This window comes from Mustela lutreola, chromosome 1 (assembly GCF_030435805.1).
Source record: "Mustela lutreola isolate mMusLut2 chromosome 1, mMusLut2.pri, whole genome shotgun sequence".
Lineage (NCBI taxonomy): Eukaryota > Metazoa > Chordata > Mammalia > Carnivora > Mustelidae > Mustela > Mustela lutreola.
This window is the reverse complement of record NC_081290.1, coordinates 158,375,050-158,394,876: the sequence shown is the minus strand read 5'-3', so window position 1 is coordinate 158,394,876 and position 19,827 is coordinate 158,375,050. Positions and strand designations below refer to the sequence as shown.

Here is a 19,827-nt window from a genome sequence, read left to right as displayed (position 1 = left end):
TATGTGGAAAACCCAAAAGACTCCACTCCAAAACTGCTAGAACTTATACAGGAATTCAGTAAAGTGTCAGGATATAAAATCAATGCACAGAAATCAGTTGCATTTCTCTACACCAACAGCAAGACAGAAGAAAGGGAAATTAAGGAGTCAATCCCATTTACAATTGCACCCAAAACTATAAGATACCTAGGAATAAACCTAACCAAAGAGACACAGAATCTATACTCAGAAAACTATAAAGTACTCATGAAAGAAATTGAGGAAGACACAAAGAAATGGAAAAATGTTCCATGCTCCTGGATTGGAAGAATAAATATTGTGAAAATGTCTATGCTACCTAAAGCAATCTACATATTTAATGCAATTCCTATCAAAGTACCATCCATCTTTTTCAAAGAAATGGAACAAATAATTCTAAAATTTATATGGAACCAGAAAAGACCTCGAATAGGTAAAGGGATATTGAAAAAGAAAACCAACATTGGTGGCATCACAATCCCGGACTTCAAGCTCTATTACAAAGCTGTCATCATCAAGACAGCATGGTACTGGCACAAAAACAGACACATAGATCAATGGAACAGAATAGAGAGCCCAGAAATAGACTCTCAACTCTATGGTCAACTAATCTTCGACAAAGCAGGAAAGAATGTCCAATGGAAAAGAGACAGCCTCTTCAATAAATGGTGCTGGGAAAATTGGACAGCCACATGCAGAAAAATGAAATTGGACCATTTCCTTACACCACACATGAAAATAGACTCAAAATGGATGAAGGACCTCAATGTGCGAAAGGAATCCATCAAAATCCTTGAGGAGAACACAGGCAGCAACCTCTTCAACCTCAGCCGCAGCAACATTTTCCTAGGAACAACGCAAAAGGCAAAGGAAGCAAGGGCAAAAATGAACTATTGGGATTTCATCAAGATCAAAAGCTTTTGCACAGCAAAGGAAACAGTTAACAAAATCAAAAGACAACTGACAGAATGGGAGAAGATATTTGCAAATGACATATCAGATAAAGGACTAGTGTCCAGAATCTATAAAGAACTTAGCAAACTCAACACCCAAAGAACAAATAATCCAATCAAGAAATGGGCAGAGGACATGAACAGACATTTCTGCAAAGAAGACATCCAGATGGCCAACAGACACATGAAAAAGTGCTCCATATCACTCGGCATCAGGGAAATACAAATCAAAACCACAATGCGATATCACCTCACACCAGTCAGAGTGGCTAAAATCAACAAGTCAGGAAATGACAGATGCTGGCGAGGATGCGGAGAAAGGGGAACCCTCCTACACTGTTGGTGGGAATGCAAGCTGGTGCAACCTCTCTGGAAAACAGCATGGAGTTTCCTCAAAATGTTGAAAATAGAACTGCCCTATGACCCAGCAATTGCACTATTGGGTATTTACCCTAAAGATACAAACGTAGTGATCCAAAGGGGCACGTGTACTCGAATGTTTATAGCAGCAATGTCCACAATAGCCAAACTATGGAAAGAACCTAGATGTCCATCAACAGATGAATGGATCAAGAAGAGGTGGTATATATACACAATTGAATACTATGCAACCATCAAAAGAAATGAAATCTTGCCATTTGCCACAACATGGATGGAACTAGAGCGTATCATGCTTAGCGAAATAAGTCAGGCGGAGAAAGACAACTATCATATGATCTCCCTGATATGAGGAAGTGGTGTTGCAACATGGGGGCTTAAGTGGGTACGAGAAGAATAAATGAAAGAAGATGTGATTGGGAGGGAGACAAACCATAAGTGACTCTTAATCTCACAAAACAAACTGAGGGTTGCTGGGGGGAGGGGGTTTGGGAGAAGGGGGTGGGATTATGGACATTGGGGAGGGTATGTGCTTTGGTGAGTGCTGTGAAGTGTGTAAACCTGGTGATTCACAGACCTGTACCCCTGGGGATAAAAATATATGTTTATAAAAAATAAAAAATAAATAAAATAAAAAATTGGGCTAAGACAGAATTCTGGAAAAGCAATTTCTCCATGAAATTTGCTGAGCACATTAATGAGTACTTAACTCTCAGCCTTCAAATTGATCAGACAGGGTCAGAAGGCAAGGATGGCTAACCCAGTGACTTTTAGTCTTTTTTTAATGTTACCATTAAAAGTTTGAGAGGCTTATGTGCCGTAAGTTTAAAATCATTGCATCTTAGTTTCACAGTACAGAAGGAAATAAATTCTCATAAACTGGTGATGTTCAGAATCTTTTTATTTTCTTTTGATAATTGCTTTCAGAGATAAATGCACTTGTATAGCACAAAATTAAATACATTCCTTGCTTTGGTCATTAAATGCTTAACATAATTACACTAATTAAACCTTTATTATCAGATTTTCTGTAGAGATAATCCTTTCTTATATCTAAACTGTTACTTTTGGCTTCACTTGATGCTGCAACTTTCTACTTCCTAATGGGATAAGGAAATTTTACAGCTGTTAAATCCAGTGATGATTTTTTCAACTTCATCTTTTTTGACTTACCAGTTTATCAGCTTTGATGGATCTGATCACTTCCTCGTCTTTGAGACAATCTCTTCATTAGACTCTCATGGTTTTCCCCAAGCCACATTGACTATTACCTCTCAAGGTCTTTTGTTGGCTTCTCTTCATCTCCCTAAGCTTTTATTGTTGGAGCACCAGTCTCTTGATAATCTCATAGCATTTATGGCTTTAAGTACTCTAAGGACTTTTGGAGTTATATCCTCAACTTAGATTCTACATCTCTCTACCCCTATCAATTCCAAAGTCTTCTATCCAACCACTTACTCAACACTTCAACCATTAGCTATGCCATCTCAGTAAGTCCAATCAAATACCTGATCTTCTCCCTCAAGCCTGTTTCTCCTAATGTCTTCCTATCTCAGGAAAAGACAAATCCAGCCTTGCAAGAGTGTGGACCAAAACCTTGGGAGTATCTTGGGTTCTCTCCTTCTCTCACACACCCCATATTTGTGCCAGCAACTATTCAGTGCCGTTTTATAGTGAGAATTTTTCAAATCTATTTTTCTTCATCTCCACTGCTATCACCCTGAGAGAGACATCATTTCCTCTGGATTCTGCAATTTTTTCCCTACCCATCCTGTAATCTATTTTCAACACAGCAGCCAGGATGATCTTGTTAAAAAGTAACTCAGATTGTGTTAATCTCTACTCACATTCCTTTAATGGCTTCTCATCTCTCTTGCACTAAAAGTCCAATTTTTCCTATAGATTTAAAACTCTGTCTACACTAGATTATAGTATCTGATCTGACCCCCTCCAGTCTCCTCCCTCACTGCCCTTTGTTCCAGAAACACTCTCTTTGCTGCTCTCTCACAGCAAACCCTGGACAAACCCACAAATCCTAGACAAACCCACCAAAGAGTCTTCTGCTGGCTGCTTCCCCTACTTGGAATTCCATCTTCCAGGAATCCAAGTTCACTTCCTTACTTCCTTCAGGTATTTGTTTCAATGTTACTTATGCAGTGAAGACTTTCTTATGCTTTATTTGTAATTATACCACTTACCCTCCTGGCATGCTCTTACTCTTCTTCCCGGACTTATTTTTCTTCATGTCTTAATTTCTAACATCACTTGTTCTAATTCCTAATCTATACTTGTCTTGTTTCTGTTGTTAAATGTCTGAAGGCTGTCGTAGTGTTCACTATTGTGTCTCCAGTGCCTGGGTCATATAAAGTATATATGTCTGTTAATTGAGATAAGTATATCTCAAATTGTAACAAAAAGTTTATATTTTTAAAATTTACAAATTTCATGTCCATAAGTATTGTCAGAAAAAGTTTTAATATTCAATACACAATGTGATGTGTATTGATGTGATGACAACTTTATTTTCCATGTTTCACTGGCTTCACTTACATTAATTGTACTTTTTTAAAAAGATTCCATTTTTGATATTTTGTATTGCATTATGATGGAGAATCTTTTCTTCAAATTTAAAATTACTTTTATTCGCACTTGATTATGTCATTCTGACAATATTTAGACTTTTCACTGAAATAAATGGATATACTTTATTTGTTTACCACAAATATTTTACAGGCATAATATGGGTTAAATATTCTTTGTAAAAGGCTGCATATGATAAAATAAAGGTCAAGGCTAAGCTAGAAGTCTAATATGTAATCTATATATAATTATAATCATGGAAACGAAAAATATATATTATGTAAAATATCAAGGAATAGTTTATTATGTAATTTTACATTCAACATGACCTTCATTTTTATACTCCCATCGAAAAAATAGAAAAGAAAGAAAAAAAAGAAAAAGAACAAAGAAGCTTCAGGGTTATAAAACTGGACTATCATCTCCCCCAAATTCAACTCTTTCGTGTAGTTCCTTTAATCTTCTCACAAAGGTAAAAATGAAATAAAAGATGTGTGTGTGTGTGTGTGTGTGTGTATCTGTATCTATATATCTATGTCTCTCTATATAAAAGTCTGTATATGGGGGCACCTGGGTGGCTCAGTGGGTTAAAGCCTCTGCCTTTGGCTCAGGTCATGATCCCAGGATCTTGGGATCGAGCCCCGCATCGGTCTCTCTGCTCGACGGGGAGCCTGCTTCCCCTTCTCTCTCTGCCTGCTTCTCTGCCTACTTGTGATCTCTCTCTGCCAAATAAATAAATAAAATCTTTAAAAAAAACAAAAGTCTGTATATGTAGACACCAAGAGGGAAAGAATTAACATTTTTGTCAAAAAAATTTTTAGGAAATATGATGCAGTGATTAAGACTATGGAATGTGGAGCAAAATCCCTGGGTTTAAATTCCTGATTTAGCACTTACTACACTTATTTGAGCAAGATGCTTACCATTTCCTTGCCATAGTTTTCTATGTTATTAAATGGAGATAGTTAAGAGAATGTACCTAATAAGATTATTTATAAAATTAAATGACTTCTGCCTAAGAAATGCTTAAATAATGCCTGGCATGTAGTAAGTGCTAAAGAAATGTTTGATAGCTAAATATATAGGTAAAGAAGAATATATTCAAATCAAGGTATATTCTACTGGTAAAATTAAACAAAACAAAACAAAACTGAGAGACAAATTTGACTATTAAGAGTTTAAATACCATAAAGTGAAGGTCTTATCTAGTTAGAAAATATTTAGGCCAAGAAGAACGAACCTTCCTTTTCTTTAAGCATTTGTCACTTTTTAATTTGCACATTTAATTTGCAAACACCTTTAATTCCCTTGCAGTGCTGAAAATTCTGCAAGAATGTTCATCTTTGTATCCTCTGCCCAACAGCACTTGCATATATATAGAAATTGACTCAGGGCTTTTTTGGTGAAGAATTTCAACAAGATTGGATATTATGACATTTTGATATTTAAGTTGGCTCTTATTTCCTTCTATTGTGTAGTGGAACACATTGAAATACCAGAAAAAAAATGAAGAAGATTCCTACATGTCTTAATTTAATGCCACAAAAATGAACTGTATACTTTAAATATACTTTTACTAAAATTGCTATTTAATATACTCCTGATTTTCAATGTAGATGAATTTTTCTTTAAAAACTGAGATAACGGACGCCTGGGTGGTTCAGTGGGTTAAACCTCTGCCTTCAGCTCAGGTCATGATCTCAGGGTCCCGGGGTCGAGTCCCACATCGGGCTCACTGCTCATCGGAGAGCCTGCTTCCCCCTCTCTCTCTGCCTGCCTCTCTGCCTACTTGTGTTTCTCTGTGTGTCAAATAAATAAATAAAATCTTTAAAAAAATAATAAAAAAATAAAAACTGAGATAACTTAGCTAAAGGTAACGCTAATAACAAAATATCCTAGTAGTTTGTTCAGAGTGGAAACTTTCAGGATTTTTCTGGAAATTTTTCCTGACATCATCATTGGGTAAAAGAAAACTGGAATATACCTCCATTTATAGACACATTATCTTTATGCTCTAGTATCTCTTCCTTCTGATAAAAGCTTGGAAAAGACTCAGGTCAGTGAAAATAAACCCCACCATATTAAGATCCAAGGTGAATGTTCTCTTTCCAATTAAGCTCCAATCATGTCATCTGTCTTTTAAATAAAATAATAAACTTAATTTCCTAGTTTTGTTGAGAATTGACATGCATCACTGTTTAAGGTAAACAGCATGATGTTTCGACTTATGCACATATTGTGAAAGGATTACAAAGGCTTAGTTAACATTCATCTTTTCATATAAAGAAAAAAAAAATCTTGTGATGAGGACCCTAAGGATCTAATCTTTTAACAACTCTCCTGTATATCACATAGCAATGTTAACTATTTTTAGTCATTGTGGTATATATAACATCCTTAGTATTTAGAACTGGAAAGTGAGTTATTTTTTAAAAAGATTTATTTATTTGAGAGAGAGACTGAATGGGGCAGGGGGCAGAGAGAAACAGAAGGAGAAGGAGAATAGCAGATGCTCTCAGTTGAACATGGCGCCCTATGCAGGTTGCTCTCCTGATCCTGGTATCATGACCTGAGCTGAAATCAAGAGCCAGACTCTTAGCTAACTGAGCCACCCAGGGATCACATAATTAACCTATTTTAAAGTAATTCACTATCTTTACAGAAAATGAATAATTTGCATCAGTCCAACCTATGAAAACTTTCCCCACTATACCTCATCATCTACTGTCTAATCTGGTTAGGTCTTCCTTAGGAATTCCTACCTCTGTGCTTTTGAGTATGCATAGTGGGTTAAAGATGGCCATATTCTCGTCATCAAATCTCTCACTGAGATGTCAGTTTGTTCCCCATAGTTTCACCGCCCTCTACTGCAGAGAATCTGGTCTGGTCCTGTGACTATTGCTAAAGTGAGGTGGTGCCAATTCTGGGCCTTTAAGAGGGCTCAATAGTTTTGTTCTCTCCCTCTTGGAACACAGATGCTTGCATCTTGGCTACCATGTTGTGAGCAGCTCAGGCTATGTGGAGGGGCCATGTAGAGAATTGAGGGGCTCCAAATGACTGCCCCTGATGATTTTCCAGCTGACAGTGCCAACTGCTACCCTGGGAGGAAGCCATCCTGGCCTTGCAAGTTCTAAGCCCCCAGGACCCAGCCTTTATCACTCATAGCAGAACCACCTACCTGGGACCATTCAAATGCAAAGAATCAGGAGTGAGAGTGAGATAGTTGTTTTAAGGCATCAAAGTTTGGAGTAGAGCTGTAACTAAAGCAATATCCTTTTGCTTATTTCCAATTTATTCCAATCGCCTTTATATTACTTTTTCAACTAGACTGTAAATTATTCATAGTCACAGATATTGCTGTATTTGCTTCCTATGTGTCCCTGTAGCTATTAACACATTGCTAGACACATGGGATTCTGATTACCCGAGCTTTCCAGTTGAATTATAAAAAAATGTAGAAGCAACAGTGGTAAAAAGGGAACTTTGTATTTAAGACAAATTTTAAAGACAGGATTTTGATTAAACCAATATTAATAACTAATGTAAAAAGAATGTGTCTTTCTATTTAATCTACAAAGGAATTAACTGTCATATTGTGTGTGTGTGTTTTGTTTGTAAACTGAACCTAAAATATCAATTTTAATTAGAAGCATGGTCATCTATTGGAAATTTATACATGGAATTGTAAAAGACCAGACTAAAGGGAAATTATAATCAGACTGAAATAAATAAATAAAAAGATAAATAAGTAAATAAGTAAAGGGAGGAAAAAGCGTAAGTTATTGTTTAGAGCTACACAGTAAAAGGGGTGAACATAATAAATTTCTTTCAGTTTCTGCCATGTACTCTGCATGTACTTGATGTGGGAAGTAACAGTTATCATACCCAGTCACTGAAACTAACAATATTCTGGGAACAGGTACTGTTTGCAAGCCCATTTATTAGTGTAACAATAACGAAGCACAATTCAAGTCAGAACCCTGGATTAAGCAAACAGAATGACAATATGACAATATGCCTATTTGTGATCCAGGGCTTTTTTTGGGGGGGAATGGGGGTATGAAGAAACCAGTATTATTTAAAATATGAAGGGTTTTTAATCTTTTTTAATTCCAAGTTAACTTTTGAGTACTTTTATTTCTTAATTGTTAATAAGTTATCTATAAGGCAGAAAATGTCCAATGTAGTTAAATAATTCCCAAAATCTTTCCCTGAGGACCAAGCCTCCCAGCAAAATCTCTCCCTGCTATGTTGCTTCTCAGAATTCCCATTTCTATGTTTCAGAGCTGCACTTGCTAAGAGAGAAGATGATTAGAAAATAATGCAGAATACAAAAGGCAGTGTGTGTGTGTGTGTGTGTGTGTAAAAGGAGTGGTGAGGAATTAAGCCTCTTGCTCTCTGGATTCTTGCATTTGTACAAAGTTGAAGGGTAACTGGTCATTACATAAAGGGCATATTTAAAAACACTTACGAAAAGTGTTTATGTACTCTTGAAATGTGAGTGATTCACAAAGACAAATATTGTAGCACAAAGCTTTATTCATGCAGTCATACAGCCAATACATATTGTTGAAATACATTTTTAAAATCATAGCGTGAGGAGTTGAAGGCATAACTCTTCACACTCACATCCGTGTCATTCTCAAGTGAGCCAAGGATAGAGAGTAGAAGTGGGAGGCAGAGGGAGGGTAGGAGAATAGGGAGCAAGCGAGGGAGAGATGAAAGAAGAAGAAAAGAAGCGAGAGAGAAAATACCAAAATAACATTCTGGGGCCCACCATCTCATCTATCCCAAGTATGTGGGCATCGTATCTAGCTTGTAACAAAGAGATGGCCATGGCGCTTCTTTCTGGTTCTAGACAGAGCTGATACAAGGGGGCACTGCATGCATGTGTGTCGCCTCAGCTCAGTCCCCATTCCTTCAGGAGTTACGAGCTCTGGATCCCAAGAGTATCTAATGCACGCTGCTAGGCACGGAGGTCTCTTGGAGAGACTGTCCAGGTTCACGCGTGTGCGCTCAGGGGCGCTGGTGTATCTATATGTTGGGGAGAGGGAGGAGTCCCTTCTGCCAGAGACTCACCTGGATCCCCACATTTTCCGGGGATCATGGGAGGAGTGTACGAGGTCGGAGGGACCGGTAGCCTTGCAGTGATAAAGAACGCGGAGTGCGGACGAGCGGGGCGGGGGAGGAGCGCGGCGGCACAGCCAAATCTTAACCGGGCCCCGGTGTTTGCAGACCCAAGTACAGCGCCGTGGGTCTCCGCGGGAGCCGTTCCAGAAGCTGCTGCCTGAGAACCCCGAGCCTCAGCCCTGCTTCACTTCGGGATCCTCTTCCTCCCCCCGCACCACGTACCTGGCCAGAGCGGCGGGACGCGTGCCCGAGAAGCCCCTCTCGGCAGGACCTGCCCAGCCTCGGTTCGCCTCCGTCTCCCACGGCCACCGCCGCCTCCCCGTACGGGCTCGCTGCGCTCCCGCCAGCACCATGGAAGAATCGGGGTAAACCCGCGGGCGCCGGCGACTTTTTCTCCGGAGTCTCTGGCCTGGCGCCTTCTGGGTGAGATGAGTGGGAGAGGTGGTAGCTTTGCCGGTCTGAGGTTGCCCCGAAAAGCCCCGGCCGAGAAACACAGGCTCCGCGGAGACCGTCCGCTGCCAGCCCACGTCGTGCAGCGCCCTCGCCCTCCTCTTCTTCCTCGCGTCAGGGTTTGTTTATATAGGGTCCGGAAGCTGGGCGGAATTGCCCACCCCCTCCAGGCGGCCCGCCCTCCCCTCCCGGGCTCGGGCTCCCGCACGTGGTCGGCACCGGCGGCGTCTCCGCGGAAGGCAGCATCCGCGAGCGGGGAGCGGGCGGCCGGGAGCCAGCGCCGCGCAGCTTCGCCTGCTGCTCGCCCTCCCCGGCGCCCTCGCCCACGGCCCAGCCCAGCGCAGACTCGGCTTCGCCTCCCTCCATCCCCTTCGCAGGAGGGGAGCTTGAGCACACCGCCCTTTAGGTGCTCGTGATGTTTCTCGGGGTCCGCTCAGTCGCTGGAAGAGAATGGTAACATGAACAGCGGAGCGTGAGCGCGTCACGGGGGAAGGGGAAGAGATTGATGGGCAGAGCGCTTACTTCGCGGAAGATCACGTTCCGAGGGCTGCGCGAGGCGAAACGGCCGCGCCCCCACTTCCTGGCTGGACTCCGCTGACATCTGTAGCCTCCCTTCCAGCAGGTTCCCCGCTCGCGAGCCGCTGCCGGCGGGGAGAGTTTAGACCGCGCGCGAGCATCCAGGAGTTTGGGGACCTCCATCCAAACAGGAGTTGTGCTCCTGTGTCCGAGTCCCTGGATCCGTGTGGCGCCCGCCAGCGCGCTGGCTTCAGAGGGAGTTGAACTTGAGTCCAGGTGGGTTATTCCAGGGGCAGCACAGGAGGAGACAGATGTGCAGGGAGGACGAGGCAGGTGATGTTCCAATGGCAAAAGCGGACGCTTTTCTTCCTGACACTGGCTGGGGCTGAGCCTTTTCCCCCCACGCAGTTCCCCCAAGTGACCCGCTCCTCTCTAACCCAACCCTCCCCACTAAGGGGGGGCGCAGGACACCACAACTCCTGTGTTCTTACGTATGTAGCATGATATAGACTTTCATAACTTAAGATTATGGGTCAAATGACCGTATTTTACTCCACTGCTTTATATTAAGGAGGTTTAAGGATTTCCTCAGTCAAGTCATTTACTTCTAAGCCAATAGATAATGCCTTCGTCATAGTTTTCCGGGGGGAAAGTAACTGTGTGTTTGTTCCGCAGATGCCCAACTCCCTGTGAATCGTGCAGATTGGTGCTGAGCACGCAACAAAAGTTTTTAGCTTCTCCTCAGTTTCTGGTGCTTCGCAGGGGAGAGGAAAGGACTTTGGCGTTAAACACAAGAAGCAGTCAGGGAGCCATCTCCTTTAACTTTTCTTCTCTGTTACCATTTGCAATGAAGAGGAAACAGAAGAGATTTCTGCAGATGACTTTGTTATTCATGGTGGCTTTAATTTTCCTGCCCAATATTGGTCTCTGGTCTCTGTACAAGGATAAGCACTTGGTGAAATCCACAGAACCCGGGGAGCAGCAGGTAAGTGCCATCCGGAGAAAGCTCACAGGAGGAGCACCTCGCGGGGACACGGGGAAGCAAGTGTAGGGTAGCCTTAGGTTTTCTCTCAAGTATTTGCAGGGTACGTATTTTAGGAATTGAGACTTTGGGGTTTGGAAAGTCCTTGTTTTAAGATCCCAACTAAGGACATGGATGGAAGTAAACTAGAAAAGAAGGATAAGAGAGGTCAAGAGGAAGAGAAAACAATCTCAGTTGGTCTTTAGGTTGATTTTGACTTGAAGTGTATGAAAAGTAACTGTTCATTTGTGGGGTGCGGAGTACTAGTCAGGGGTTTGGTACTAGTCAGTCCGGGGATTTGTTTTTGCTTTTCATCCGGTTTGGATATCTACATTAAAGTGGTCTGGGCCAATGAAATCATTTAACTTGTGAAGTAGTTCTCAAGAAACAAGCTACAGCTTTCTATATTTTTGGTTGTAATTTTTGCTTAGCAACAGCTTTTTACTCTGTGGAAACTTAAAGTCTCTTGTTTTTTCTCTCCTGTTGCTAAGGTGGTGTGGTGGGGTATACAGGCAGAGTTGTCAAGGATGCCTGTTCAGTTTCACAATCTGGTGGTAATAGTTTGTTGGTAAAAGCTTTTCTTCATATCTGAGACACTGCGTAGTGTGGTATGTTTTGTTTTCACGTATATGCAATCTGTTAGTCTGGGCATCACTCATGACTTAACATAGATCAAAATAACTATCTTTTTTAGTGAGTAATGCAAAAAAAATCGTTCACGAAGTGTTGATGAGGAGTCATATTGTTGAATTTCTTGTTTATTAGTAAATGAGACAGCTTCTGTAATTAAACTTCTAACAATAGAATGCAGCCTTCTTTGTGATATTGACTTAACACCTTATTTTAACTAGTCCCATGCATCACCTCAGAATATTAATATTCTTAATTTCAAGGGCCATCGCCCATGTACACTGTGTACCCTCCACATATATTATGTGTTTAAGTAAAAGTCCATTTGTGGACAACAGGAATGTATATTAATGGTAATTAAATATTTCTTCTTATACTTAACAAAGTTTAATCTCTTTACACAGTGAGTGGTTAACTCCAGTGAAATACCTGGAGTTAATCTGCTTTTTCATTTTGAGAAGTAATGGTTACCAGTCTGTAAACTTTAAAAATAACTAGTTGCTTATGGATTTTTGGTGGATTGGAATTTTGAGGAAAACTGTTGATGTTTTTATTTAGTTGTTGATCTCTATCATCCTTTCTAATAGGGATATAACCTTGATTTAAAGTATATTCTGTTTTGTCATTCTAGTGAGAAAAAGGAAGGAAGATGGGCACTTTGAATGTGAAACTTTTTTTTCCTACTTAGGTCACTTATTTCTTTAACCTTGATGTGAAACAAGATTTTGTTGACATTAGTAGCTAATACAGTATTACATAAAATTTCTAGTTCAAAATAGTTAAACTGACAAAAGCAAAATGACTTTTCCTTGAGTTTTGCTAATTCAATTAACCATAACCATCCGAAGTATTTGTTGTATAGCTAACATAAAACATTAATTAAACTTATTAATGAGATCTTTACAACTTTCACACTGGTTCTTACTGATTTTGACTCTTAATGGGAAATTTGTTTGTACAATGACATTAAAAAATGAAATATAGCAAATCAACTCTCTGATTTACTATAATTTCCAAAAGAGTTTCCTTGTTTCTGGGTTTTTTGTAGAGGAATAGATTAACTTAATATTAGGTAATCAGTTAACAATTATGAAAGGAATGGGGTGGCAAGAGAAGGAAGTATTTTTCAGTGTTTCATACACTGTTGAGTAAATAACTGATGGAGATCTTGTGACATTCCAGTTTAATAATCCTTTGTAATAGTTTTGAAACCAAGAGTAAAGATGGTCAGTAATATGCCATAAAATGAATGTCAATCATATACTTCAGTAGTTTTTAACTTAAGTAATAGTTTTAGAACTAATTCTTACTTAAAAAAAATTAGAAAGGTAGAAATTGTCACTTACTGAAAGATAGAATTCATTGTAAAACAGAAAAGATAAGCTTTTATTGGTTTTATTTCACTGTTAGATATAATTTGAAAGATAATTAGGATAGTTGACATTATATGAGTGTTGGATATGTAAGAGTTAAGTCACATATGTATATTTATATATGTGTGTTTATATATGTGTGTGTGTGTGTATATACTTGACCAAATAAAAAGTGACTTTCAGTGATGAGTTAAACATGCTTAATATTGTGATACAATAGTTTGCTAATGTATCTATAAATCAATGTTAGTAAGTCAGCTAAACACACAGGTTTCCAATTGAAGCATGTAATTTGACTATTGGGTAATGTGTTATTTAAATTTAGCAATTTGTTCTAAAAAGACTATTTCATGGTTAATTGCTAAGATGTTCTTCAAAAGCCATCTTTTACTATATTTATCACTAAGTTGTAAAATCGTGAGGGTAAAGATAATGCGCTGATTGAGGCATTGACAGCAGTTAAGTACTGAAGCTATTCAAAACAAGTCATGTGCCCATGTGAGTGGTCTATTTTTACAGCAGTTATGTGTTAAAACAGCAGTTCTGGTGCAAAGTGTGATGTGGCAATGGTCACAGAAATTGAAAACCTTTAACCATTTTAAATAGTTTAATTATTACAGTGGGTTGTAGGGAAATACTTTACATTATGGAGATTCAAAATCATAGAATGGCTAATACTTTTAAAATTCTCCTAATTTTATTTTATCAGAGCACATCATTAATAGTTTATCTACTAATCTGTATAAGCAGTATTTATTATATAATCTGAAACAAAGCAAGGGTAAACAGTAAACACTGATAGAAATTCTATGTTAGTTTTCATGCTGTTTAGTATTTTGCACATTTTTTCTCATTCTCTTGCTATTACAAGTTAATTGTATTATTGTCTTTTCACATGAAGAATAATGTTTACGGGGATGCCTGGGTGGCTCAGTTGTTAAGCCTCTGCCTTTGGCTCAGGTCATTATCCTGGGGTCCTGGGATCCAGCTCTGCATTGGGCTCCCTGCTTGGAAGGAAGCCTGCTTCTCTCTCTCCCACTCCCCCTGCTTGTGTTACCCTCTCTTGCTGTGTCTCTCTCTGTCAAATAAATAAAGTCTTTAAAAATAATAATATTTATGAAAATTCCCATTATATTTTAGTATTTACCCATTTATGATGCAGAAAAGAAAAAAAAATGAAATAAAAATTCCCAAATTATTCATTTAAAAGTTTTTTTTTTCTTTTCTCTCATACAACCAAAGGGGATTGAAAAAATTTAATAATGTAGTAATTAAAATGTGTATTTTATTGTTTGTGCTCTGCAAAGTTGGAATCCAGTTACTAAAATAAATTTTAAGTTTTTGAGATTTTTAATGTTTTAGAAAAATTTGAAGATATTTTATAGTTTTGGCTTATATGTTATTATCAGTCATAATTGTCATGTTATTTTCAGTTGAATTTTGTCACTTTTTTGCTATTACTAGGATGATATAATATCTTCTTTGTTTTGTTTAGAAATATATACATATATTCCAAAATAATCTATTAATAATGAATATGATACTTAACTGAGATTGATTACTGTGTAGTAATGCTTCTCATTTTTCTCTTAAAATTTGAATTTCTTCTCTGCTTTCAGCTACATTTAAATTAAAGTTATGTGTTTAGATCTTAAATAAGCAGTGCAGTAGGATTATAATTAGGACAAAACGATATTTTAGGGCAAAACTATTTCATTCAGCATTATTATACCTTTCTTCCTAATTATTCATACAAGAATAGGTAAATAAAAACTACCCCCAAATACTTTGTTTTCCTAAATACATTGAAAAGACTAATTGAAAAAAAAAAATAGTAGCTGTAGTTTTGGCAACTAAGTTGCAAATAATATGACTTGCAGAAATAATACAAGAATATTTAGAATATGATGAAGATCTTTTAATATTTTTGTGAATCATTTTTGAAATGAAAGAACTAGAGTCAAATCCCAGAATTTTAAATCAGACATTTTCACAATTACTCAGAATGATTTTAGAAACTTTTGTTTGGCCTGGATTTTTTACCGCATAAGAAAAAAAAAAACCCAAAACTAGATGCTCATGTCACTTTTGAATTGTAGAACCTTCTTATTTCTTTGTACTTAAGAATTTTTATTGATGAAATAGGGTTAATCATGCTTGCCACATAAGGTAAGTAAGGTCCTGAGATCACATCTTGGGTATGGGAAGTATTGTGTGGTAATATTTTGTTGTTAGTCAGATCCATATGTAAGCTGTACATGACAGGTGTGGGACTTCACCTTTATTTAAAAAAAAAAAAAAAGTACTCTGAAAGATTTCTATCTTTGACCAACTCTTCCAATGTTAATCAGCACCACACTTTGGGGGAATTGTTTCTTTTGGCTAAGAACATTTTTTCCCCTGTGGCATTTTAAACCTGTTTTATGATGTGAAGATGTCAGATAGTTGGTACTGAGTATATGCAAACTGTCATGCTTTCCTTTGTCATGCTGATCACTAAAGCAGTAGAGTGTGTCTGTATTTCTTTTCTAGCAAACACCTGAGATATTGGAAGAGCTAAGGACAGGAGGAAAAAAAAAAGGTTTTCTCTCTTCCCGCACTCAGGATTATCAATACACTAAGTGTGAAATGATGCATTAGTTTGAGCCATACTGTTCTTAATTAGCTAAAATGTAGGTTTTAAATTAAGATTTTAAAGGACCTTTTCTTGAATTTATGGAAAATCCATTCTGACTCGCTACAGGACCGCACCACACAAACCACTGTAACAAGTGTCTTAATTATTTGCTGTGACCTCGTAGATCGCAACATGATTAGTTCATCACCTTGCCTCCTGGGAGACTGTGTGAAACACAGTCTTCTGTTCACAATCTGGTAAAAAATTAGATAGGTTTTTCTCTCGTTCATTGCTGTGTTGGATAAGCTGTGCTGAATCAATTAACCTCCTATAAGGTTTTTTTTTTTTTTTCCTCCATAAAGGAAACCAAGTCAAGGCTGGGATATGTAGGAAAAGGGTAAGGAGGTTTGGATGCTTTAAGTGATATAGAGAACTGAGTTTGTTTTATTATTTAAAATTTTGTCAGGAGTAGCCATGATAGCCTTTAGGGAAATTTCCAACTGTGTCTCTTCTTGTAACACTTTTATACAGACGAAGTTCAGCTAAGGTACATCAAGAATTATAGGAGGGGCTACAGATTAAGTGAAGAAAAGATATTAAGCAGTGTAGGTGGGATGTAGAATCAGATGTGGTTGTGCTTTGTCTCAGCAGTCACTCATTTCTCTTGGGCTCGGCTTACTTTGGATGAAGAGGTGAGCACTGGTTACTTCCAGTTCTTAAAACCTTCAGACGTGACCACATTGTTCTTCTCTTTCCTTCATTATTTACGTGTGTTGACAAAGAAGCATTATAGAATCAAAGGTCCAAATGTGCCAAGAAATAGGAGGTTCTCAGGGTGATGGTAAAGGTAAAGACACACTCATAAACTATTTATTTGTTCTCCATCTGACTTCCATCTGTCACACCATAAAGCTAACAGTTCCTAAATTCTCTCTAAACATAGTTGTAATTCTTGAATGAACAACAACAACAACAAAACAAAAACCATTTGTGCCACTGACAATACATATTTAGACAGGCAGGAATATATATATATATAGATATATATCGATATATATCTATATATATATATCGATATATATATAGATATATATCGATATATATCTATATATATATATGCACTCATATATACTGGGTTTATTTAAAGGTTGAAAAGAAGAGACAGAGCATCCACAAACATTCAAGAACACGATTACCACCACTGTTCCTCTCTGATATGCTGGTGTCTGTTACTACCAAACTCCAATGAGGTAGCCAGAAGAAGGGAGAAAAAATAAAGATATATTTAAGGTCAAGGAAGGGCAAATCACATGAATGTTTTCCTCCAACTTTTCTACTTCTAGCTTAAAGGGGAAACGTGTGAACTAGATTAGCAGTACTCTCAAAGTATTCATTTCACGTATTCATTTAGCAGCACGTAGACATACATCCACATGCATGTTCTCACTTAAAAAGAAAAAATAAATCCACCCAACTGTTCCATGTTGTACATTTTTTTTTCTTTTGTAACTTTATGCTTTTTCCATTGCTTTGAATCCACAAGAGGCTGTTAGTCAACTGAGTTTGAAGCATCATTTAAATGTTACCAGCATAACTCTAGGAAAGTATGGAGAGAGAGAAAGAAAATGCATCTGTCTCTAGAAGTACTTATATCTATTTAGCAAGCGTGAGACTCCTAGCAAGGATTTAGCCTGTTAGACTTGCACAGGTTATAAATAGGGTGATTCGTTTGTTGTCTGGTAATAGAATCAATGCGGTTGTGGTTGCCATCCCATGTGGTGGTGGCTCTCCGCTCTCTGTTGCAAGGAGTGGTAGTGTCTTAGTGAGGACTGAGAAGGCTAATTTTAAATTTATTGCTCAATTACTCATGGAATGTTATTTTCAGTACTTGAAGTCTAGAAAGTCAGATACAGGGAATATTATAAATCATTGTGAACTATTTTATCATAATAAAAATTGACCACATTGTCAGGGCTGCCACCCAAGTTTGAGTGAGTGGGTCTTTCCTTTTTCCTTATTTTTGGCATGTCTCCTCTGAAAAAGAATCTAGTTGCACTTAATTTTAGAAGAACTACCAGAATTTCCATTCTGTCTTGTTCTCTTTCAGTATGTAAGGATGTAGGCTCTGGAACCAAATTATCAGTTTCAAATTCTGGATCCAGCACTTACCACTTTGTGACATTTAGCAAGTCCTTGATCTTCCCCAGTTCAGTTTTCTCTTAAGTCCGGTGGGGATGATGATACTTTTCTTGTAGTGTCACAGTGAGGAAACTACACTAAGCTTAGTATTTTGAACAGCATATAACAAGGGTTAATAAATATAGATTGTTATTATGGTATAAGCATTTATAAGTAATCATTGCCTTTAGCAAGGAAATTAGTGTTTGCTTAATAAATATTTACAGATGGTTTCTCTTTGCAAGGCTGTGTCAAGAGAGCACAGCAGAACAGTGAATATGGGAGAGGACTGTCATTGATGTGTTAAATCTGTAAGGGAGGGACTGTTCCATAAACAAATAAGTCGAGGGTCTAGAAAATGAAAGGGCTTTTTCTTTGTAATTTTTTGGTCCAGTGCTTAAGGACAGGTTGTTCATTTTATTTTTTGTATAATCATTTATTGCAAAAAAGTGACTGAAATTTTTTTGGTATATGGCATTCAAAGTTGTTAAAAAATTGAAGCTTTTAATAGAAGAGTTTTTTTTTTTTAAGAGTAATACTTCTTTGTAGTGACCACTTTCATTTCCTATAACAAATAAAGCCCACGCCTCACATATAGGCGTTTTCTTCCTCTACATTGATAAAAACAAGAGTCTGAGAACTACTTTTGTTGTTTAAATCATAGTCATGAGAGAGATCGGATTATTCTGAAGAAAAAAATTTAAAAAACAGAATAGAAACCATTAAAATCATGAAGCTACTTTACAGAGTTACTATTCCCTTCAGTGGAGTTAGAGGATACAGAAAAAGCATGTTGCATATGCCCATTCTTAATTTTCTAAATAGTGAAGGTAATTTGGTGAGGTAAATTTGATAGTCATGAAACAAACAAAAAACAAGCACTGAATGGTGGAATTTTCTGTGTGTATCAGGGACCTTTAGAAATGGGAGGGAGTGGTGTGGTCTCTGGAGCCCTTAGGGCTTTGTTCTTTTATGAGGAGTGTGTTGAGTTGCGTCTTCTCAGAATAAGAGAGGGCTGGGGTTAGGCTGAAGGAAGAGCAGATACTTAAGGTTCTGACATTGGGCTCACCACTTCCCAAAGTCTGTCATCTTGGGCAGGTCACTTAACATCCTTGAAGCTCAGGTCTTCATATGTTAACACAGATATTATCACATAAATGGGTAGCTGAAAACTAATTGGATTAATATATGTAAATTGCCCTGGTGCACAGTAGATACTCAATTAAGGGAAGCTAAATAAATGGCATTGCTACCTTTTTATCAGTTTTTAGAGTATTCATTGAAGGTAGTGAATAAGCTTAATATTGGACAAACCCAGTAGAGATGTAATAAAGTATGTAAAACATCACTATTAATTAGTTTATTATTGATACTATAGATGTTTATTAGCTATGTGTACCATGCAATACTGTGCTTACACTCTGCAGCAAATAAGTGATTAAGAGATAAATCTGTTTTCAATTAGCTTACAATCTGCTCATTAAGAAAAGGCATGAACACACCTATAATATAGGGATGGTTTAAGTTGTTTCATAAGAAATGTGTTCTAATTATTTACAGTTTAGAAGGAGTAGAGAAAACGTCAGTTACTGTGTGATATTTATGTGACCCTAATTGTTTTCTGCACATTTACTGATTTAATCCTCCAATAATTCATAAAGATAGGTTCTTCTGAATAACTCAATTCACAGTTAAGTAAGACCCAAAGAGAAAATTTGAGTCTCTGCACTCTGGATTCATAAAAAGAAAAAATGATGAACAGTGTTAACAGCTGCATAGTTTAAGGCAAGTGAGAACTTTGAAAAAGTGACTGGGTTTGATAATTAGTCTCTGATACTGTCCTGATTGAAGTTGCACACAGCTGTAGATGTTTAGACAAAATTGTAAATGGTTAAATGGTAAGACTAAATGTGCAACTAAGATAACCTGTAAGACCAATAACAAATAATGATGGTGCTAGCATTGATACAAAGGGCTGAATGT

General features: G+C 37.8%; 1 protein-coding gene across 1 annotated transcript in view; it reads left to right on the top strand.

Moving 5' to 3' along the window:
- Positions 1 to 9,941: 9,941 nt before the first annotated feature.
- GALNTL6 (polypeptide N-acetylgalactosaminyltransferase like 6) overlaps positions 9,942 to 19,827 on the top strand; it is a 1,244,627-nt gene continuing 1,234,741 nt past the window's right edge. The window contains exons 1-2 of the mRNA XM_059177707.1: positions 9,942 to 10,301; positions 10,701 to 11,010. Coding sequence (XP_059033690.1) covers positions 10,873 to 11,010 — 138 coding nt within the window. The 5' untranslated portion in view covers positions 9,942 to 10,301; positions 10,701 to 10,872. The remainder of the gene's footprint in view (positions 10,302 to 10,700; positions 11,011 to 19,827) is intronic.